At 37.2% G+C, this 24,272-nt stretch overlaps 2 protein-coding genes and 1 non-coding gene across 4 annotated transcripts; all 3 read left to right on the forward strand.

The window, feature by feature from the left end:
• Positions 1–709: 709 nt before the first annotated feature.
• On the forward strand, positions 710–3,355 carry LOC117626220 (pentatricopeptide repeat-containing protein At5g27110). The gene has a single exon (XM_034357879.1). The coding sequence runs from the start codon at positions 842–844 to the stop codon at positions 2,924–2,926; it is 2,085 nt and encodes a 694-aa protein (XP_034213770.1). The 5' UTR covers positions 710–841; the 3' UTR covers positions 2,927–3,355.
• Positions 3,356–3,984: 629 nt separating this feature from the next.
• Positions 3,985–4,056, forward strand: TRNAE-UUC. The gene has a single exon. It is a non-coding gene; the product is annotated as a tRNA-Glu (tRNA).
• Positions 4,057–4,169: 113 nt separating this feature from the next.
• LOC117623801 lies at positions 4,170–6,550 on the forward strand. 2 transcript variants are annotated; one of them, XM_034354787.1, is made up of 3 exons: positions 4,170–4,496; positions 5,255–5,292; positions 6,214–6,550. In XM_034354787.1, the coding sequence occupies exons 1-3, from the start codon at positions 4,421–4,423 to the stop codon at positions 6,322–6,324; spliced, it is 225 nt and encodes a 74-aa protein (XP_034210678.1). In that variant the 5' UTR covers positions 4,170–4,420; the 3' UTR covers positions 6,325–6,550. The 2 variants fall into 2 exon arrangements, with proteins under 2 accessions (XP_034210678.1, XP_034210677.1); XM_034354786.1 differs by having other exon boundaries at positions 4,184–4,496; positions 5,231–5,292.
• Positions 6,551–24,272: the final 17,722 nt, after the last annotated feature.

Consider the following 24,272-nt stretch of genomic DNA (forward strand, 5'->3'; position numbering starts at 1 on the left):
CCGTTCTTCTCCTTGAAACCGCCGCCGAATGCTAGGTTTTTGGTTAGAGATAAGGGGTGGGTTGGGTAGAGGAGAGAGAGAGAGGAAGAGTTTACAAGTAGTGGCCGGACGACGGCGTTCTAGCCGTTTGAAAATTGGCTGAAAAAACTGGGGGGGAAGGGCTATCGTGCGCATGGGAGGAGAGAGAGAGAGAGAGAGAGAAAAAAAAAATTCTGACTTTTAAGACTGAACTTCAAAATATTTACGGTTATGCCACTGAGCTTCCATAGATCGTAACTTATTCGTTAAAACTCCGATTTGAGCCCACTACGTGTCTATGGATTTATCTCAATGTGCTCTACACAACTGTACTACTAAAATCCACAATTTCTTTCCTGAACAAAAAGTCAATTTTTAAACTCATTAAAATATTCTCGAGATAAAATTTTCTTTTTCTTGAATAATTTAATAATTTAATATTAATTTAGGATCATGTTATTACATAAACAATGGCATTAGATGTCAAATTACTGCATTTTGATTTTTGAGAAAGAAAAAAAAAGTTAAGTGGGCCATTCCCTGGTCACGCAGTATCGTTTGTGTACTGAAGAAATACAGAAAACAGAATCAATTATTACAATTCACAACAATCACGTTTAATTCTTCAATCCTCCCTCGCAGCTATTTCACAAAATCAGTGATCACTTCATCCCCATTTCTTCGTCCACAAACAAAACACATACACACACTCTTACATTAAAAGGTGCATTATCTGATCTTGGGCTGAACTTCAACTTATGAGGTTTGCACTCAGAAGAATATTCTCCGTCATTCTCGTCGGCTTTTTTCTGCTACATCTTCAATGGACGCCGCAAAATTATTAAGTCTCTTAAGGACATGTATCATTTCCAAGTCGCTGAAGCAAGGCAAGCTCATCCACCAAAAGATGCTCACTCTGGGTTTACAGAACGACCCTGCCCTCTGCAAAAACCTCATAAACTTTTACTTCTCTTGCCATTTTTGTGAGAGTGCAAAGCTTGTTTTCCAATCCATCGAAAACCCATCCAGTATTTCGTTGTGGAATGGCGTCATGACAGGTTTCACGAAGAACCACATGTTCGTTGAAGCTCTTGAGCTCTTTGAAAGTTTGCTGCGTTACCCTTATATTGGTCCTGATAGTTACACTTATCCAAGTGTTCTTAAGGCCTGTGGTGCATTGGGTCAAGTTGGTTTTGGGAAAATGATCCATAACCATTTGATAAAGACTGGTTTCGTATCAGATATTGTGGTTGCCAGCTCTCTTGTGTGCATGTATGCTAAATGCAACGTGTTTGACTGTGCTATACGGCTATTTGATGAAATGCCTGAGAGAGATGTGGCATGTTGGAATACTGTAATTTCTTGTTATTATCAAGATGGGCAAGCTCAAAAGGCAATGGAATTGTTTGAAAAGATGAGGAACTCTGGCTTTACTCCTAATTCAGTAACGCTGACAACTGTTATTTCATCATGTGCAAGACTTTTTGATTTGGAGAGAGGTATGAAGATTCACAAGGAGTTGATAAAAGATCAGTTGGTTTTGGATTCTTTTGTTACTTCTGCTCTTGTGGACATGTATGGAAAATGTGGATGTTTAGATATGGCTAAAGAGGTTTTTGAGCAAATCCCAATAAAGAATGTGGTTGCTTGGAATTCTATGATCGCAGCATACAGTGTAACTGGCGACAGTATATCTTGTATCCAATTTTTTAGAAGGATGAATCATGAAGGAACGAGTCCCACTTTAACTACTTTTAGCAGCATATTGTTGGCCTGTTCAAGGTCAGCCCAACTGCTTCACGGAAAATTTATACATGCATTCATGATAAGAAACATTATAGAGGCTGATATCTACATTTACAGCTCACTTATTGATCTCTATTTCGTGTCTGGAAGTGTGTCATCAGCTAAAAATGTCTTTGAAAAAATGCCTAAGACAAATACAGTTTCCTGGAATGTTATGATTTCTGGATATGTGAAAGTGGGTGATTATTTTGGGGCTCTGGCCATATATGATGACATGAAAGAAGCTGGTGTAAGGCCAAATGCCATCACAGTAACTAGTATCTTATCGGCTTGTTCACAACTAGCAGCACTGGAAAAGGGTAAGGAGATTCACAGAACTGTAATTGATAGTGAGTTTGAAACCAATGAAATAATGATGGGGGCTCTTCTTGACATGTATGCTAAATGTGGTGCGGTGGATGAAGCACTAAATGTTTTTAATAGATTACCAGATAGAGATCTTGTTTCATGGACCTCCATGATCACTGCTTATGGATCTCATGGTCAAGCTTTAGAAGCTTTGAAGCTTTTTGGTGAAATGCAGCAATCCAATGCAAAACCTGATGGAGTTACTCTTCTTGCAGTTCTATCTGCTTGTAGCCATGTGGGGCTAGTTGATGAAGGTTGTCACTATTTCAATCAAATGATCACCAACTATGGAATTAAACCTAGAATAGAACATTACTCTTGCTTGATAGATCTTCTTGGACGTGCTGGAAGATTGAATGAAGCTTACGAAATTCTCCAAAGAACTTCAGAAATTAGGGAGGATGTTGACTTGTTAAGCACACTATTTTCCGCATGTCATTTGCACAGAGATCTAGATTTGGGTGTGAAAATTGCAAGATTGCTAATTGAGAAGAATCCCGATGATCATTCAACTTATATCATGTTATCAAATACTTATGCTTCTGTCAAAAAATGGGATGAGGTTAAGAAGGTGAGATTGAAGATGAAAGAATTGGGATTAAGGAAAAATCCGGGATGTAGCTGGATTGAGATTAACAAGAAGATCCATCCCTTCTTTGTCGGAGACAAGTCCCACCCACAATCAGAAATGGTATGTGAATGTCTCACATTTCTTGCCAGTCACATGGAGAGAGATGAGCTGCTTTCAAACTGAGCAGCAGGCATGGGTTATACTATATAGAAGCATTTACTTGTATACTTCACTGGAGAATAAACGGATGTGGTCAGAATCCCTCGTATAGGATCCATAGAACTTTGTGTTCCTTCAGAGGGAAGGAGATATGATATGGAACTTTGGTTCTTTGATTTATAGCAGATTTGGTTATGGGCTAATTCAAAGGTGGAGGTGACTTCTTTGCTAATGGCAGCTGTGCTGAAACAAGGATGTTATCCTTGGGGCTTAAAATGAATGGCCAACCACTGTTTTCAAGCATAATCGGCACCTTGATGCAGATATGATAGAGGAAAATATAACACATCTTCTCCCGCTCTAATAGAAGTTGGAATCATCCGAGTACTGGACTGAAGGGAGAAAAGAAATTCACTCCTTTCTGGAATGCTGTACAAGTTTTGTTATGTTAAATTCTTTGTAGGACTGCACATATCGAAGGATTCCATGTAAATTTTTAACAATACGTTACGTTATTTGAAGAATAAAGTGTTTTGATTATGCAACGGTTTCAAACAAAGAATTCTTGAATGATTAGAATCCGTTGTCGTCCAGCAGTTAGGATTACTGGCTTTCACCCAGAAGACCCGAGTTCGATCTCAACAACGAAGCTGTTTATTTCTTTCTTCAATTAATACGGTTTGTTTTTATTGTTCATTCTTATTTTAAGTTTTCTCAAGAACTTATTCATTTCTTAGTGTTATTAAGCTACATTGGAGTCCTCTCTCCTAGAGTTAAACTCAGCATTGTTTCTAAAAATGCTCTAGTCTCTGTGAACTGTATTTTTATTTTTTATATATAAGTGACATTGGGGAAGGGAAGAATCGAACTTAAAACTACGGGTGTAAGGATAAATACTCTTAACAACTTGAGCTCTAAGCCATTCTCTTTGAATTGTATTCTAGACGATGACGAAATGGACATGTATGCAGCGTTTAATAACGAGGGCTTAGACCTGCCAATTTAACAACGCAAAACAAGAGTTCCTATCTTCCAAAAACAATAGAATTTATATATATAATGTTGGAAGTAATGAACAGAAATCCGTTGTCGTCCAGCGGTTAGGATATCTGGCTTTCACCCAGGAGACCCGGGTTCGATTCCCGGCAACGGAATTTTTGAACCTTTTTTTTTTGCTTTTTTGGTTCGATTTCATTTTCAATTTCCAAATTTTCTCATAAATTAAATTAAAATTTTTTGGGTCAAAAAATAAATAAAATAAGGTTTGCAGTTAAAGTGTTTTAGATTTATCCAAATACAGCGGATACGACGCCAAGTCCAAGTTAAGGAAGGTCTGCTGCGTGCTGCGTGTGTGCTGGCCAAGCAACTTGAGCCCCACTCCCCGTCCTCCCTCCTCTCCTCTCCTCCAAATCAACCATAAATAAAACCCTAAACCCACTTTCTCTCTCCATATCACCATCATTCTTCAGTCAAAAGAAGCTTAAACGCATTCTCAAAAGGCTTGAGACACAGACAGATATGGCTAAGGAAAATAGCTGCTTGACACGCGTGGCAACCGGAGCTGCAATCGGTGGAGCCATCGGTGGTGCCGTCGGTAATTCTCTAAAATCCCTTTTCAAATTTTATTCGAAACCCTTGCTTTTGTTCTAGCGTTAGGGTTTAGGAACATGTACTGTTTCCTAATTTTTGTGTTTTTTTCTTTCTGTTTTGATCTTTTGCATATCTTGGTTTGTGGAATCGTGCTTTTTCTCTTTTACAAGTTTCTTTTTTGTTCATCTGGGCACTTGGGATTTTATTTTTAAGAATGTTTTTGGAACGTGTAAATGCTTGTTCTTATGTTTGTTTTGATGTGCCTGGGGAAATTAAAGCGATTTAGAAGCATTCTAGTTTTTATTGTAAATTGGTGTTTTTTCGGACACTTGTTTTTGGGGGGTTTTCAGTCACTAGGTAAAGTTGTACTCTTAAAATATGCGCACATTCTTGTTGTATAGATATAGCTCAGTCTATTTTGTTATGTTCCCGTGTCGTCGTGATACATATGTATATGGTAGGTGGGCTCTTGTTAAAGCACTTTGTTGTTGTAATGTTTTATGTTGAGCTTGATACTTAATTAGAAGATGATATTTTCTGGCCACGATTATTTTTGCCTCTACTAAAATTCCTAGAGCTTTTCTGGCCATGATTCCATGAAAACTAGGATGGAAATCACTTAAGATAAATTAGTTAGCTAGCTCGAGAAAAAAGGGGTTAACATATGTTTGTTTTTTCTTGTATCACTAGTTCATGATTTGAAAGTCTAACCCTTGTCATTTGCATAATGTTAGACAGTCATATTTTTATGTGTATGTACAGGTTCGGTGTATGGGACATATGAGGCTATAAGGTTTAAGGTACATTCTCGGATTTCATGCTGAACTTCCACTCAAGAGCTTGTAGTCATTATCATCTTTTGTCTTTTTCATTTATATATAAGAAGACCTAGATGAAGGATTTATGTTCTTTTTCTTAAGGTCTCAAAATTACTTTTGTTTTTTAGTTTGGTTCAAACAAATTGGATTCCATGGTTGATCAATGTAAATTATTTAAGCTAGAGTCCATTTGGCATAGCTGCCACAAGTACACCTTTGCAAAGAGTCTCTTTTGGAAGAATAAATTTTTTTTATGCTTCTCCAATATTCTGCATCTTTTTCTTTGGCGAAAACATAAAAATCTTTAAGAGAACAGTCAAATAACAGAAAAAAGTTATCTAAAGTGCTTTCTCTGAAATGGTTTTAATGGTGCTCCAGAAGGTCTGCCGAAGTGACCTTAGAACGATTGTTCTCTCCAATATAATGGAGTTTAGTTAGAAAAAGTTTATTAATCCTTGAAGTATTTGTTAAATGTCTTCACAAGGTTTGGAAATTTCATGGTTTTGATTCTTCAAAAAATATTCTGTCAATAGTATCAGAAAACTTTTTCTTAAAAAAAAAAAAAAAGAATGTATAAGAAAACTTTAATCCAAAGGGGTAGCTTAATTGGTAGAGTGTTGTATCTCTGGAAACAAAGGTGCTCTGTTTGACTCTCTTCAACCCCTTGGGGCCAACTTCCCTACTGATGCAGCGGGAATAGCTTGGTTAGAAAAGAACTATCCAAGGCCTCATTGGCAAACTTTGCCAATCAGTTTGAAAGGGTATAAATCTTTTCTAACTGAGCTGTTACTGCTGGATCAACTGTAGTTGTAGTTCTCATAGCTCTATAATGATTGAGCTTATTGTACTATATATGCTTGGCCAAATGAGAAATTAGACATAAAAATCTTCTGGCTGATGCAGATGCCAGGGCTTCTGAAGATCAGACATGTTGGACAAACAACGCTTTCAAGTGCAGCTCTGTTCGGTCTTTTCTTAGGTGCTGGGAGCTTGATTCATTGTGGAAGGAATTAAGCTCTTTCCTGTATTAAGATGAACTCATTTTGTTCTGTTTACGAAGTTCTGCTTTTGAGCATTAAGTTAGATTCTACAGAGATGGTGTGTTGTAGTGATTAGTCGTTTCTTCAAAGTCAATATTTATGTTTTGTGGTTTATGCCTTTAATGTTATTTTGGAATTTTGACTGTAGCTAATCTTTTCTTCCAGTTGCTGCACACCATGATATGATCGTTTACTTCACATATTCTGTCTCTCAGCAATTATTATCTTTTTATTTTATTTTTATGGTGATGCCAGTAATTCAATTGATGATTTCTTCTCCTGTTCTCACCTTGGGATGCACATAATTGTATTTTCTTGTCCATCACTTTGTAGGTTAGCTAGCTCATTGTATAAGATTCTTGACATCTCATTAGTCCTTTCTTTGTGAAAAAAGAAAGAAAAAGGATGAGTCACTTTTGGGTTAGCTGATTGTAGAAGTCTAGTGTATCTCGTTAATACTTCCTTCTAGATTCACAAGCCATGAATATTTAGAGCAACTTGTACTCTACCAGTGAGACCCAAAAAGTTGTTCTTCACTGTAGCAGCTTCAGTGTCTCTTTTATAGCTTAAAATTTGGTTCCAGGGGCGTCTTGTATTAGAAGTTGTCACTTCCTTGTAACCACAACTTTAATTAAGGGTTTATTATCACAAAACATCCTTAAGGTTTACAAAACTATCAAATTACATTCTTAATGTTTTTTTTTTTTTGTCATTCGTGGTCCTCAAGATTAGTATATGTGATCAAAAATGGTTCCTGCAATTAGATTTCGTTAAAAATTCTGTTAATTTGCTGACGTGGCATATACATATATTACAAAACATTCCTGAGGTTCACACATCTTTCACAAATGGTCCATACAAATTTTTTTAATTTTGTTTCACTTAAAATTCATAAAATTTTGGTTTTCATTTTAAAATTATTTATAAATGAAAAAACCATTTATAGAAGGATTTTAATCTTGATGACCATTTATGAACATAAAACCCTTAGTTTTTTCATTTTTATATTTTATAAATTTTAAATTATTTTTTAAAAACTCAATTAGTTTGATGTGGCATATATATGGAGCCAATATCTACAATAATATAGTGTCACATTTATTTAAAATATATAGTCCTGATCTCTTGGACTATAAGGGTCCAAGAGATTTGTGGTCACTCATCGTTGGATGTAAAGTGGTCACTCATCGTTGGATGTAAATTCAACGGTTCACTCACTCTTACACTCCTTTTAAAAAACTTTTTTGAACTACTGGATTAATATCCAACGGTGGGTGACCACAATCTCTTGGATTCCTGTGGTTCAAGAGATCGGGATTGTTAAAATATAATATGTATATATTTAAATAATTTAAAATTCATAAAATTTTAAAAAGAAAACCAAAATTTTATGAATTTTAAATTAAAAAATTTCGTAGGCACCATTTGTGATAGGTGCGTAAACCTCAAGGATGTTTTGTGATATATGTATATGCCACGTCAGCAAACTAACAGAGTTTTTGACGGAACCTAACGACAAGGACCATTTGTGATCACACATACTAACCTTGAGGATCACGAATGACAAAAAAAAAAAAACATTAAAGATGCAATCTGATATTTCCGTAAATCTTAGGGACGTTTTGTGATAATAAGCCTTATTTAAGTTTGTATTGCAATATCAATGAGCAAGTTTGATCATTGATGTTTGCTGTATGTTATATTGGTATGCATCTTGCCAAGTTTAAACATGTTAATTAATTATAAATCATTCTTTAGATACATGCCTCAATTTGAACATTATAAGAAGTCAATAGAAAATTAAAGGCCAAAAGTTACTTTTGGTCCTTATAGTTTAGCACTTCAATCACATTTGACTCTGTAGTTTTAATTCTATTAATTTCATCATTGTAGTTTTGTATTTGTAGCAATTCAAAAACAAGTTAATATTCTTGTCAATTTCTTTGACGGTGCAAAGGGCAATTTCGTCAACCCAAATAGCCAATTTCATATTAGGGCCCAAAATTCAACCACTAATCCCAATTTTTGAAGAACCCTATACTCAAATGGCCAATTTCAAGCCTTAATATGAAATAGGGAGAGTTTACTACGAGCTTTTACATTCAAGGGTTTTACGTTGACTAAATTGTCCCTTGCACTATCAAAGAATTTGACATGAATATTAACTTCTTGCCCTTGACTTGCTACAAATATGAAACTACATGGTCAAAATTGACGGAATTTAAACTACAGGGCCAAAAGTAGTTAAAGTGCCAAACTATAAGAACCAAAAGTGACTTTTAGGGCACTGGACTAAAAGGTCACTACTGTATTAATTTTTCATTTCACCCAAAAGTCTTCCTGGACTTCATCCGACCATAACTTATATAGTAGTTTCGACCTTGTGTTGCACATTATATGCGATATAATCCCACAATGCTATTAAAGTTGGGGCTCGGATCAGGTGAGAATGGTAAAATGAGAACATTATATAAGAATTAATCCTAGCCATGCAAAGCCATCTGAACGACTAAGGAGAAAAAAGCAAGCTTACAATACAAACGGGTACACTGCACTTTCCCCTTAGCTAAGTGTTCTGCCGTGCTTTTTCCAATCCTGCCCAATCCCCCTGCCTTTGAATTCATTTTTTTAAGACTCCCTCTTATTCATCTCAAAAAGATTATCCTCTCTCAATACAATCCCTTGTTTTCTTTGGTCAAAATCGATATGGTTCTCTCGAATTCCTTCTCTCTCTTTGATATTAAGGTTTGCATTTACTTAATGTTTAATTTTTTTTATAAAGGATTTTAGGGCTTTGATTTTGTAGGTTTAGGATTTTAAGGCTTTGATTTTTTGGGTAAGACTACTCTTTCTCGGTTCTAGTTGGGTTTCCAAAAATATAAATTGGCTTCAATTGCTTTGTGACAACCCGATCCTAAATTAATAGTTAAATGTTAAATTATTCAAGAAAAAGACAATTTTACCCCGGGAATATTGAAATGATTTAAGAGTTGACTTTTTATTCGGGGAGGTTAAATGATTAAAATAAGAGGAAGTAAATTTACATGAGAAAATAAAGTGAAATAAACAATAACATAAAATGATTTGAATTAATTTAGGCTTTTGAAAATTAAAGATATTATTTAATATAAAAAGGGGCAAAAATGTCATTTTAAGTTTGGGAAGAAATTTGGAAACTTCGATTGTATCGTTGTGTAGAGCACAGCGAGATGAGTCCTAGACACGTAGTGGGCTCAGATCCGAGTTGTAACGAGAGAGATACGATCAAAATTCAAGTATAGGCAAAATCGTAATTGTGCCAAACTGGTTTTTAAAACCAGAATCTCTCTCTCCTCTCCCTCCTCTAAAAAACAGCACCTTTAGTTTTCTGCCAGCCATCTCCTCCACCAGTCACCAAATTTAATGATTTTGGTACCAAAACGTCAAGCTCACTTCCCTCTTCTCGTCCCGACCAACCTCAGTCGCTGGAACCACCAGTGTTAGCCAGAAAATGCAAAAATCCAAACTGTTTTTGACAGATTTTCTCAAGCTTCTTTCGAACGATTTCGGGCACCAAATCTTGCGATCCAGGTATGCTTTTCCATCTATTCTTCGAGCTCTAGCTGATGGTTGGGTAGGATTTGATTGATTTGTATCATAGATAACCCGAAATACGAATTGAAATTTGGCTAGTTTTCAAATTGAGATTCCTGCCACTTCCGGTCATTTTTCGAGGTAGGTCCAATAACAAAAGTGGTTCCAAATAGGGTGTTATACCTAGGATAGGAGTATGGGCTGGCGGTTTGGAGTATTTTCGGCTGCCGAAAATTGATCAAGCCACCCATGCTCTGCCAGCGCGTGGGCTCTCAATCCTAGAATGATCCTCGTGTTGTCACGAGCACGTAGGAATTCTCAAATCTCAATTTGGATAACGTTTGAGCCCCGATCGAATCTCGCATATTGTGCGATTTCCGGGTTTCATATATTTAAACCGTTGGATCGTAGTTATTCTCGTATATGTCAATCTAGACAATTTCTGGATTGTGTAGGATTCAACGCATCGGGAATCGGAGTCCAGGATACTCCGAAAAGGCCAACCATAGGGCTAGGGTTACAGTAACCGTCCAATCGTGCGATCGTGAGTAGTTCGACCATCCGATCGAGACCAAACTCTCGGGACATGTGTCCTAGGCATGTTAAGACCTCTAGGAACTCTCGGATTGGAATCTTGAGGTCGTGGACCCCACGGGGTCCCAGGTTGACTTTTTGGGACTTATCGCTTTTTGAGTCCCGAGGCACTTCTAGACCGTTCTAATCATTGGAAATGCTTACATAGACTTGAGAATGACTTCAAATACAATGCACGCACTTCTAGGAGCCTAGGGCCAGGACTTTGGATTAAATAATGAGGATGAGCTCCATAGGATATGGTTGACCTTTTAGAAAGCTCATGTGCGTGCGAGTGTTCACTTGGTTTAGTTGTAGTTCTAATTTCAGATTTTATGTGATTTCGAGATGAGTATTTAATTACCTGTTTATTTATCACTTGTTTATATATGTTCATATGGTTAATTGTGTGGTAAGAGTATAAATAAAATATTGGTACGCTAAGCAGAGATCGAGATAGTTAACAAACTAGCCAAGTATTTAGTATATATATATATATATTCAGTAGTTGAAAAGGATGAATCTTAGCTTTTGGCTTTTATCAGATTGTGGTATATATATATATATGTATATGTATATATTTTAAGTTTATTTGAGAACCAATTTATTAAAAGTTTATATAAATGACGAGTTACGGTTTTCAAACCCACTGCGAGGGTACCCCCCAGTTGCCTTGAGACAGTTTGTTATTTTGATGATGCCCCACGAGTTTCGGGGACGCCTGAACCATGTGGTGCGAGGATTGTGGCTCATATTGAAGTGCTATCTCTGAGACCTGCGAGAAATGTGGCTCGGATGGACTTGGTGTCTCCGGGACCTGCGAGGATTGCGGCTCAGATTGAAGTGTTATCTCTGAGACCTGCGAGGAATGCGGCTCGGTTAACTTTATGGTTCCGAGACCTACGAGAATGGAATTGACGGACTAACATTGGAATTGACGGATATATGGAATTTATGGCATATATGGAATTGACGGTATTAAAGGAATTGACGGATCAGAAATGGGGGTACGCCTAGGTGGAGAGAATTTAAGTCCTGAGATGCTTTTAAATTAAATTGAGAATTTTATACGACTACCATTATTTTCTTAAGCGTCACATTTGTTTTACAAGTGTTAGATGGAAATATGCATATAGATTCTAATTTAGTTGTTGATATATATATATATATATATATTTATGAACCTTATGGGAGTTTCAATACAAGGATACAAGGGTCTTTGAAGCTTATAAATCTTTAACTTATTTTATTTTATTTTATTTTAGTACGTTTATTTATCTTTATCTTTTATTATTTTATATAGTATTAAATATCTTAAGTTTTTCTAGCATATTTTGCCCCACGAGTCTTAGAGTTATTCGGACCATGGGAGCGAGGATTGCGGACCAGGTTGACTAGATGTCTCCTAAGTCTAGCGAGGATCACAGGTCAGGACGTGTCACCATTGGTGTCACGAGGAATTGATGGTTATGGCTTTCCAAGCATGATTACTTGATATAAATGCTTTTATTTCTTCGTTTGATTATGTATTGCCATGTGAGAAATTCCAGGAAGCTTGAAACAAAAAGTTGAGATGAAATTTGAGAACTAAAGTGGTTTTGCAATTAGAGAACTACGTGTGGCTTGATCCCTCAGTAAGTGTATGTAGGCAGCCTATATTTACAAGGTGCAGCCACGAGATAGAATGTTTGAGATTACCAACGCAGTATTGTTGTTCTAAAAGTTGAGATGAATTTTATGAGCAGATTGATTTATTTGATTTATTGCGACCTGAGACCAGAATATTATGATGCTTAATTTGTTTGGATATAATTGAATGCATGCTGAATGATTGAGTTATATAAATGTTTGATGACAGGTGGAAATTTTGGGAAATGAGTAAATTACAAGGAAAAATTTGCCGAATTTTCGGCAGAAGATAATCTTATTTTAAAAGTGGATTTTTAGTTAGAAGGGCCGTTTGGTCTTTGTGCCCGGCATTAGCCAGGTGTCGGACACTCACAGGGTTCGGCTTGGATTCCAAAGTGAAATTTGAGTTGGGTCCTGTCATGTATTGTGTTTTCTAGTGTCTAATTTGTTAGTGTGTAGGCATTATGATTTTGCTTGGGGTTGAATTTTTTAAAATTTTTGTTTCTCTACTATGCATTAGTTAAACTTTCATGCATTTTTCAAATGGTTAAACATTTTAAGCATAGTAACTCTATATAAAGGTTTGCTGCTGTTTAAATAGTTTTTCCTTTTTCCAAAATTTGGCTTTTTTTTGCTATTGTTTGTGGTAATTTGTTGAAGTTCAGATTCACAGTTGTTGCTTCTTCCTAGTTAATTTTCATCATAGATCCCTCAAGATTTGTAGTTGCTGCTTTGCTTATTCTACTTCTTGCTTGTCTTTTCTTAAAATTCCAGGAACCTTTATCTGTTTGCTTGTCATCCTGCTTTGCCTATCTAGTGGTGTGAATGTAGGACATCATTTTAGTGATTTAATGGGGCTTGGAAAACAACTAATAAGTACCATTAGATGTAGAATGCATGCGAGAAAATTGAAGATCTAAACTGTGAATATGAGATGATTTGGGATGCATAAGGATCAATGCATCTTGTCAAGAAAGCATTTGCATACCCTGTTTTCGTGCTACATTTGCATACCCTGTTTTCGTGCTACATTTGCATACCTTGTTTCTGTTTGTATGATGCTGTGTAAATATATATTGGATCCCACATCAGTTGGTAGGTATCAGTTATCTATCTTAATATGTTGAAAGTAGTGTTAGTAGGTATCAATTATGTATCTTAATGTGCTGAAAATAGTGTTGATGGGTATCAGTTTTGTATCTTAATGTGTTGAAAATAGTGTTAGTAAGTATCAATTATGTATCTTAATGTGTTGAAAATAGTGTAAGTATCAGTTCTGTATTTTAATGTGTTGGAAATACTGTTAGTAGGTATCAATTCTGTATATTAATGTGTTCAAAATAGTGTTAGTAAGCATCAGTTATGTATCTTAATGTGTTGAAAACAGTGTTTGTAGGTATCAATTCTGTATCTTAATATGTTGATAATATTGTGAGTAGGTATCACTTATGCATCTTATTGTGTTCATAATATTGTGAGTGGGTATCACTTCTCTTTCTTATTTAAAAGGTGTCTGTTGCACGTATAAAAGGTATCGAATCCGGATATTGCATAATAGGTGTAATATCTGTTCGACTATCAAACGGTAACCAATTACAAATCCGAGCATACCATCATGCTCAGGACAATAAGGGAAATATTTTAAAACCTAATGGGCCGCCGCAAGTGCTCTATGTGCCACCACCCGACGAAGGCAGCACGTGGGTAATTTTCGGGGACCGAAAAACTCCAAATCGCTGATCAATACCCATACCATTAGAATCAAACTACCTAGGGGATCAACTTTTGTTCTTGTACCACAACCAAAAACTGACTGGAACTAACCGGATTGAAGCCGAAATCGTCGGCATAATTGGGGGTTAGAAATCGATCTCTAAAACCTCAAAATTGACCCAAACCAAGCACTAGCACGATGAGAGGATGAAGTTTCATACCTGGTTCGATAATTTTGGCTGCCGGAATCGTCGAAAATCGTACAAACACCACAAGCGACGAATGAGGGTTTTGGCTCGGTTTCAGTCCAAAATCGCAACCAATCTTGGAGTTTCAAAGGTGGAAATGGGTATGGACTTGTAGGAAGAGATGAACGTTTTGTGGATTGTGGCGTCGCGGCCTTGACCGGACGGAGGAGATGATGCTGGCCAAAGTGGCCAGTCTATTTTCGCGAAGGATAGAGAGAGAGAGAAGCTGTCCGTATTTAAAAAAAATCTAACTTTGCAAAATTTACAGTTGTGCCACTACACTTCCATAGATTATAACTTCTTCATTGTAACTCCGAATTGAACCCACTACATGTCTACAAACTCGTGAGAGCGAGCTCTACTCAATGGTGCCACTCAATTCCCCAAATTCCTTTCAAAACAAAAAGTGACAAAAGTGCCCTTATTCTCGAGAGTAGAAACGTAATTGCGCAAATAAAATAAATTGGATAAGATGATTAAACCATGTTCGGTTGTTACATACATGGTGTTGCATAAGGCCAATTCCTCGTGATTCCCTTCCGGAGGTGGCAAAATTCAGCTTGGAATGGGGATAAGAAGAAAAGTAAGTTCCCTTTGCCTTTTCTTTGTGAAATGTAAATGGTTGTATTATACTGAATTATTGAGTTATTAGTGAAACGGACTTGATAATAATAATGATTGACAAATATAGTTCACATGTGCCCTTATGTGGAGAAGAAGGTATGGAAGCTTCGCATAACTTCTTTGTTCGATTCTTGACCAAGGACGGTTAGTTGGATGACTTGGTAAGCATTGCTAAGCATTATTTATTGATTTAATAATGGAAACAACCCTTTTATGTAGAACATTGACATGACCTTGCTTTTGCTATGGGAGTGGCACAACAGCTCTAGCAAGTGGGTGGGTTCTGACTGGACGATACTGGACACCACTTTCCAGGTTTGTATTATTTCATAATTATGCATGGTTATTTGGTATATTTGGTATCCGTTATGATGCATAACTCGTGTGCCGCTATGCATAAATGTGTTGCCTTAAATTACAATCAAATGAACATGTATATTGGGAAAGGACGACAGGAAGCACAACAATGGTCTATTGGGAATGGTTAAGGGTGGAGTGGCTAAGTTGGCTAAACCTTAGTCCCTTCAACGTACAAAGGTAGAAGTACTGGATCTTGTTTTCGATTTAAAAAATTGTGAAATAAGGGCATACGATTTGAAAACTGATATGTGTAGAACCCAAGCCATCCAATAGGCAGTGCAACTAGTTGAAAAAATGTTGCCCAGCTTGTTAGAGGAAACGGGATATATTGGCGATGGTCTTATCCGAAAACGTGAGTGGCCAGTTCATCGAGTAATGGATGCATCCCAACAAGTTGGTGGGCGAGTAACCTAAACACATTCTCTTATTATATTCATTTGTTGTACAATGAATAACGGTTTTTCGCTTTGTTTCAGGGGCGACTACGGGATATACCTCCTGAAATACTACGAGTTTCTGACCTCAAATGTTGACCTAGCCAAAATTTCCCACAACACCATGCTGTTATTTCAGTTGAAACTTGCTTTACAATTGTTGCAGGGATATTGCTAGCTGTGTTGGTGTAGTATAGACAATATGAAGTTGCAAAGTTTTTAACTGGGTGGGTGTAGTATAGACAATATGAACCTGCAAAATTTTAACTGGGTGGGTGTTTTGTAATTATATAGGTAAGATTTGTTGAACTGAAAAGGGTTTTCTATTATGTTCAAAGACAAGCTGTATGAAGCCGTGAGCACATATTGTTGATACTATGCTGAACCCTAAACCCTAAAGGTTACATGAAAAAAAATATGTTGACATGAAACTATAGTCATTTTTCCAGAAAGGATACCATTTCAACTTTTACCTTAAATGGATAAAGGCAAACACATAAACAAAGTGGAATAAATACGAATGTATCTTGTTTAGGGCAAACACGAATGTGAAGTTAAGATGCAGGCATATGAAATATTGAAAACTTAAGAGTACCATACATAGCTGACTGGGTTACAAATAATAAACTTTCACTACTGAATTCATATTTGTAGATTGCTGAACACTTCTTACTTTTTCATAATTGTGTGGGTTACAAAATTACAAAACAGATACTTGAAAAGCCAAAGGATTTCCATAGAGCAAAACATTTATTACATTTTCATCAATTTAATTGCCAAAATTCAAAAATTATAGAACTAACGATAGTACGAGGATATTTTTAATGTCCTTCATTATACGGATTACTTCAGTATATGCATTAAGTTCCTTCACATCCAGCTAGTTTTGAATGTGAGATTCAGTTGGCCTATTGGCTGCAGTCACCCATTCATGGCCACTAAACCTTGTAACTCCCTCAAAAAACATAATAAATTACATTTTTCTGTTTGGGATTACAATGTAAGAGTTCATTTTCTATTTGAACACTGCGAGTGGTCTGCTAACAACTAATTTCACACTCTAAAATCATTCTCACCCCATCAAGATAAAGAGAGAAGGAGCCGAATAGCAGAGAAGATCACCTTTTCATCTGGAGCAGTTTTCTTTGTCTTAAGCAATGCCCAATCTCGGGTAGTGTTTTACATGTTAATGCCCGATCTCGATTAGTGCTGATTACATATAGCTTATTAGGTTTTACATACAAGGGTTTTGGGAAGATAATACTTACACTTTCAATATGGTTTGCCCAAATTCCTTTTGGATTTCGAAATTAGCATCACCATCTATAGCAGTGAAGGAAACATACATCTAATGCTTAGGAAATGAACTTTACCCACAACCTATACAACAAAAACATTCTAAATGGCGGATTCATTTTGTTTATACTAGTTAAGGTAAACCTTTTTCATTTTAAACCAAGTATCTTAGCCTAGTCTCTTTGAACACAAATAGAAATAGGAAAAAGGGAATAGATCTTTACCCTTGATGACTTTTTCTTGATTTCTCAAGAATGAACACCTTTGTTGGAAAGACCTTTTGTTTCTCTTGATTTTGACTCCTTCACCTCAAGGCTCCAATATTGGAGTCCTCTACCTCACCACACCAAATGCTCCTAGAGATGAAGAGAAGGCAATTAAGAAGTATGGATGCTAGTCTACATCTTGATTGGACCAATTTTGTGGTTTATGGAAGATGAGATACAAAGATGATCACTCATCAACCAAAGTAGGAAACCATAAAACCCTAGCTAGGTTTTCTCCAATACTTCGCTTATATAAGACAACACAAAAAGCAATTGGGTGGGCATTTAGGGCTCCATTTGGTCCATGGGTCATGTCATCTTATGCCCCTTATCCTTTGGGCCCAATAGCCTTTTGGGCTATTTTGTCCCTTTCCTTTTAAATCATATTTAAAAGCCCAATCCAATATTTCTATATGTTAATATTAATTCCATAATTAATCTTTTAATTATAATTTAACTATTAAATTATAATTATAGTCTTACTTAATTGATCCGGTCGAACTATTTGACTTTGGTCAATTGCTCCGGTCAACATGTTGACTTTTGGTCGTTGACTTTGACATTTGATTATCAACCATTGGCTTGTGTCTTCTCATTTCATTTCTCCTCATTTGTACCTCTAATCACATTCTTTGAGTCAACTCTTCAGAGATGATATACGAATTAAATTCCACAATTTAATTCTTCCAATTATAAAGGTTAATTGAAATCTTTTAGGTCATCCACAAACCATGGTTGTCGCCTGCAGCAAGTCATGGTTATATGAGCTAAGTAAGATATTGTGAAAGAACCTTTTCAAATTGGAATGATCGTGCAATTGAATCCTTCTCTTATGTCAATACTCCTTATTCACATCATTAGATCATGGAATCCGATTGTCAATATCCTAATGTGAATCATTCCTTTTATATAATTATCCTGGTAAGATTTGAAGACTTCTTCTTTCAAGTCTTATCCACTACTCTGCGCAGAGATTTTACCAATCATATCTTGGAGTATTCTCTCTCCTTTACTGAGAGTAAAGATTCCTTGTTATACATTCATTTGTTTCCATGACTCTATTGAGAATCCTGATGAGCACCTTTAATCTATGCCTAATTCAGCATGACTATATAGTGCCCTCAAAGATTAACAACATAGCCACAAAACATCTATGATGCCTCAGGTCTAAGGATTAGTTTGCACCATTGCAATTTATGAGTTTAGCTTGACATGTGAGTAAAGACTTCCATGTTGTAACTCATGTGTTGCATTGCGCTCAGTGCACTTGTTCTTCTACAAGCACCTACACACATATCGATGTGTCTCCACACTTAATGACTTGAGACCTTACCATTCCCTACATATAGAGATGATATTGTGTGTACTGGTCTTTGCATAATATTGACGCCCAATCAATTTCCTATGACCAAGAACATATTCAGAATTTAGGGATGATGAGAAGTCTCCATGTATGCAATCTCATTACTAGCTCTCATATCCACTTGTGTATTCCTTGGACTATGATTGTTCTACATATTGAAAGATAATATAGGATCATTTAATGTATAAAACAACCTTTCTTTCCCATTGATAACATAATATGTGTTTGATCAAAGTTACCATAACCCTAAGTATTACATAATTAGTTGGCTTTAAGGGCATATTCTAACATGTTAGTACTTCATCACCCATGGCGTTGAATTTTTCGGCTTATGATAAAGCAGTCTGCTCGTAGAACATGGTTTGGATGGGCCACAAGTGGCGTTGGATTTTCCGGTGTGTGCTCACTTGGATACTGGTTACCGTACCACACATAGCATTGGATTTTCAGGCATGTGGTAAGGGATCCATACACTTTTGCGTACTGTTGGTTTACTACGCGTGGCGTTGGACTCTCTGGCATGTAGTAAAGTAACAGGGAGGGAGAAAATGCTATTTATACTATATTGGGAAAAGACTAATGTTTAAAAGAATTAACTTGTTGGTAGTACAGAAAATAATTGTATATTATCTGGTTCATGATTATGGATTGCAGAACTACGTATGGCTTGATCCCTCAGTAAGGATATGTAGGTAGCCTAGGGTCTCACCCCAGTGCAGCCGCGAGATAAACTATATTTTTGGAACTTTAATATGGTCAGTGGGATCAAATCCTATTTATTAGATTAGTTGAGTTTGGTGAAAATGTGTTGGTGGTAGTGACGGGGTTGAAACCCGTTTTAGATTGATGAATGATTGTAGATTGAGTCTTCACAACTATTTATGACTGTGCCTGGATGGTAGACTGTGCTTGCTGAAGTTTGGGAATTTTTTTAAAACTATGATCTTATTATCATTACAGGTGGAAATAATTTGGCAAATGTCCGTTTTTCAGGGGGAGACTCTGCTGAAATTTCTGCAGAAAGTCTTGACCCTCTTTTCCTCTGTTTTCGGAGAAGAGAATAATGTTAGTAAGTGGGTCCGGCATCTGGTGGATGTCCTATCAACTTGGAATCAGAGCCACAAGATTTCCTCTCACTACACTTACACACGACTAGTTCCACTTGAAGAAATGGTCAACACCGAAGTAGTAGCCATACTAGTCCTCAGATACAACTACTTGCCTCGCAACCACTAGTGCAAAGGATCGAACCATTATTATTGTTGTATCGGCTTAATGCAACCATGACAACCAATCAAAGCCAACCTCCACACAAACCATTTCTCTATCATGATCCCCTCAAGTTCTCGAGTGAATCACAATACCAACCACACTTACTACACACTTTCACCACCAATCAAATTCTCAAGACTCAGTTGAGAGACTCAACAGTCTTATTTCCTTCTAACTAAACACGTGCACTCCACTAACCTGTACTCAGTCATATGGATCTTTGTCCCAATAAATTGTCGATCTCAACCCAAACTGTTCCTTTGCTAACAGTGATGTACTTGTCATCATCTAATTAGCGACCTCCAGTACCCTCCTTTGGTTAAACTCACATTTGAAATCCACTTCTCGACACTCAAATATAGAAACTCCCTTTTTCACAAATCCCATTTCCAAAACTCTTACCCAAATCCTTTCTAAACCATTCAAATTTTCAAGTATGCATCAATAAATAATTAAATAAACAAAACCCCTTTTGATACCATGAAATAAACCCAAATTTCGCTATCTTGATTTCCAACCAATAAAAACGTATCAAAACATTCTCAAAGTAAAACCGAATAAAAACCCACAAATAAAATCCTTACTATATAATTTATCGATAAGCTCACATAAATACCACTTACAAATCCTCCCAAAACATATTGTAAAATTAAATCATATAAAAGCATTTTAGTGTCAACCTCAAGTACTAAACCACGAATAAAGTAAATACAATCCATTTCAACCAAAACTGAATGGTTAGAAAGTAATTACCACAAACAATTCATTAACTTAACTCATCCATGAAAAATCCTTAAGAATCATTCTCAAACTATATTTGAATATGCAGGAAATACTATTTAGAAAACTGGAAATCATAAATTATCCATTCTGTAAAACAAAACAATTAATAGCCACATCAAGAATTTCTTAAAACTATTTAGAAAACAAATGTCCACTCACTCACGGTCCAAAGCACAATTAACTCTCCGCGGTTTCGTCCGGAGTGATTCTTTGTGCCTGAAAACATATAAAGAGAATACTAAGATTAACTTGGTAATCAAACCCAACTCCGAACTTTAAAGATCAAACTCTAGTTCCTGGGACTTAATAGTGTTTTCCAAAGGATAAGATGGTCTCGAAAAACCCCAGGTCAAATATACAATCAAACCTCCCATATTGGTCAACCTGGCCTGAGGGGCCCACGACCTCCGATCTCCAATCCTAAAGTTCCTGTAGGTCCAACAAATTTTCCTAAACATGTCTCGTGAGTTTGGTCTTGATCGAGCTGTCGGATCCCTCTTGATTGCATGATCGGACAGCGATCAGTTCGCCTCACCCTAAATAATTTACTCAGAGTATCCAGGAATTTGATTCTCGATCAACAAGTTTGTACAGGATCGTAGAGGTACGTGGAATAACATATTGGAAATGAAACAGATTGAACGGTCTGAACCTATCAAACCTGGATATCGCATAATAGGCGCAATATCCATTAGATAGTCAAACGGTAGCCAAACACTAATCCGAGCATACCATTGTGCTTGGGAGGACGTGGGAGTATTTTCGAACTCAACGGACTGCCACATAGTGGCCCATGGGTTTGATCCGGACATTCCTATAGGTTCACAATTCTACTTAACTTTGGAAGAATTCACCAATCCACAAAACCTCAAGAATTTAACCCCTAAAGTAGATTTCCAGAAATCAAGCATCTTAAATATTTACCTCACTCCTTTGAATTGGTCTGAAATCCTCAATTCACCTCCCAAGGAGAACAACCGCCAAAACAACACTTGGAAACAAAGAAGCATGTTTCAGTTTGTACCACTTCCGATAGGTCTAAACTTTCTGGATGACTACGAATTTGGATATGTTGTAGATGACAGAATTCTCAACAACTTTCATTAAGGAACCTTTCTCATCTGAGAAAAGTGACATGTAAGACAGAATCCGAGCCTACATTAACATATTAGACAAGGATGAACATGTTACACTTAGACTCTTGTTGAGATGGCTATACTTCTTGGATGAAGCTCCAATTTTGAAAGATTATAGCTAAGACACAGATGAATAACGTTGATGAAGGGTAATTTTCCATTAGAGCAGAGGAAGGCTACATGCAAGAGTGAATAAGTTCACACTAGTGTGGAACCAGCAAACAGGAAGTAAGAGAACACTAATCTCACATTGAACGTGATTTAAGGTAGATAGACATCTCCAATTGCCTTGAAATTTGGATATGTTGTAGCACTCGATCTCATCAACAACTTTCGTGAAGGAATAGGGGTGAAAAATTGCAATATAAATGTGCATGCAAAGACAAATCCGTGCATAACACAGAGTACTCGATAGAGATGAGCTGTTCGTACTCCAACTGGGGTTTGAGGTGATTATATTTCTCCGATCAGGTTACTTTTCGGATATGTCCTACTAGAGAGGCAGATGAACAAGTCTGAAGAAGGAATATTTCATTTTGAGCTCAGGAAGTTGATGCTTTGGACCTGTGAACAAGTCTGTATGGTTTTGATGAGGTTCTGACGAGTTTTGGAATTATGATGAGTTTGTGGGACTTTATATGGGGGAATGAAGAGAATATTTGTGGGACTTGAATTGACCAGACTTGGGACTCATCAAGTACAGGCGTGGGAAGGTCTGACTTGTTGTATTTTTAATTTTTCACTTCTCCTAAATTACGATTGTGCCACTACACTTCCGTAGATCACAACTTCCTCATTAAAACTCCGATTTGAGCCCATACGTGTCTACGAACTCGTGAGAGCGAGCACTACGCAATGGAGCAACTCTAACTCCCAAAAATAGTTCCAAACAAAAAGTAACCAAAGCGCCCCTACCCCAAAGGGCAAAATTGTAATTTCACAAATAGAAATAAATTGATTAAAACGATTAAATTAGGTCGGAATATTATAGGTTCGGGGTTCCTTTGAATAATCGGAAATTGGATTTTGAGAATATTATCTTTTATTATATATATATATATATTAGTTTATGAAAGTGAATTTTGGATCTTGGCGATGGCACGCCATCTCATGTACCCTCCCTGGATGCTGATTATGGAATTGATGGATACTTGAAAACTGTAGTTATGGTTTGGATAAGTCGGAACCTGGGCACCCTTGGTGGGGTTTTACCGTAGACTCTTACAGGGGTAGTCTACGGGCGTAGGACTTGTCACAGGCGCACAAGTATTGAGGATTCTGATGTGCTTGCTGGTGAGCCCAGTCCCCCAGTTGGATGGCTCATCCCTGGCCATATGGTTATTGAGGATTCCTCCATATGGTTCAGCCAAACGATCCCCTGTTGGATTTTTTTTCCCCGGTATATCATGTGTACTATCATATGTACCTATCCTTGGATACTAACACTTGTAAACAGTTGACATGGATACATGGATATGATCAGAACCTGGGCACTCTTGATGGGGTGTTTTGTAGACCCTTAGCTGGGTAGTCTATGCTCGTAGGACTTATCACCGGCGCACGAGTATTGAGGATTCTTCTGTGGGTGCTAGTCAGCCCAGTCCCTCGGTTGGATGGCTCGTCCCTAGCCACATGGTTGTTGAGGATTCCTCCTTGTGATCTTATAACACCCCGACTCCAAATTTCTCCCTTGTTTAAATTATTTAAGTGAAATTACAAATTTACCCCTGAGGTAGGGGTATTTTAGTTATTTTCTTACCCGGAAAGAGTTTGGGGTGGTGACTAGTGTTTTTGGGAAGGTCGTACTGAGATGAGTCCGTAGACACGCAGTGGGCTCAAAACGGAGTTGTAACGAGAGAGATATGGTCAAAAGAAACTCAGTGGCAGAATCGTAATTATTTTGAAATGAGATTTTTATAAAAAAAAAAATTCAGAATTTTTTTTCCTCTCTCTCTCTCTCTCTCTCGCGTGCGCAGCAGCAGCCGGCCACATTTTGGCCGGCCGTTCTCTCATCTGGCCACCGATGATGACGAGGCCGGTACCAAAATGACCAGGGCGTCATCCTCTTCCAACCCCAGCCAGGTCCCGCCGCCAGCCGCCATGGTTTCGCCGAAAAATGGAGAAGAAGTGGCCGGTGTCGTCCGAAATTTTCCGCCGTAGATCTCCCTCCTCCGGCCACCGATTCCGACTAGTGATGGCAGGACCTGATCCCAATTCCACTTTGGAATTCGAACCAAGCCCTGTGCTTGTCCGACATCTGGCAACTGTCGGGCACAAATGACCATTTTACCCTTCCTGCTACAGTTACTAGGAAAACTTTCCCTGGACTTCTGCCGAAAATTCGGCAGAGTCTCCTCTGTATTTTGACTAAACCCAAATTTTTCCACCTGTCAACAATCATATATATCCACACCAACTGCCAGAATAGAATAACCAAGTATTCACTAGCTCCAATTTTCCACTAAAACGAGATATCAGAGCATATTCTAAAGTTTACAGGGTTTCAAGGATTTTTCCACAAAACTCTACCTTACTTGGTGGCGCGGAAGCTATGAATAGCCCGGTGGTGGATCCTGCGCACTTCTACAGCCTGGGGGCGAAAAACAGGTTGAAAATGTGAGTGGACAAAAATAATATTCTTGAAAACAATTT

The sequence above is a fragment of the Prunus dulcis genome, chromosome 4, assembly GCF_902201215.1.
Source record: "Prunus dulcis chromosome 4, ALMONDv2, whole genome shotgun sequence".
Lineage (NCBI taxonomy): Eukaryota > Viridiplantae > Streptophyta > Magnoliopsida > Rosales > Rosaceae > Prunus > Prunus dulcis.

Bases quoted from the DNA above. Each gene is read 5' to 3' on its own strand.
- LOC117626220 (XM_034357879.1), top strand. From the start codon at position 842: ATGGACGCCGCAAAATTATTAAGTCTCTTAAGGACATGTATCATTTCC.
- LOC117623801 (XM_034354786.1), top strand. From the start codon at position 4,421: ATGGCTAAGGAAAATAGCTGCTTGACACGCGTGGCAACCGGAGCTGCA. The intron at 4,497-5,230 runs GTAATTCTCTAA...AATGTTAGACAG, and splicing joins AGCCATCGGTGGTGCCGTCG to TCATATTTTTATGTGTATGT. The intron at 5,293-6,213 runs GTACATTCTCGG...TGGCTGATGCAG, and splicing joins ATGAGGCTATAAGGTTTAAG to ATGCCAGGGCTTCTGAAGAT.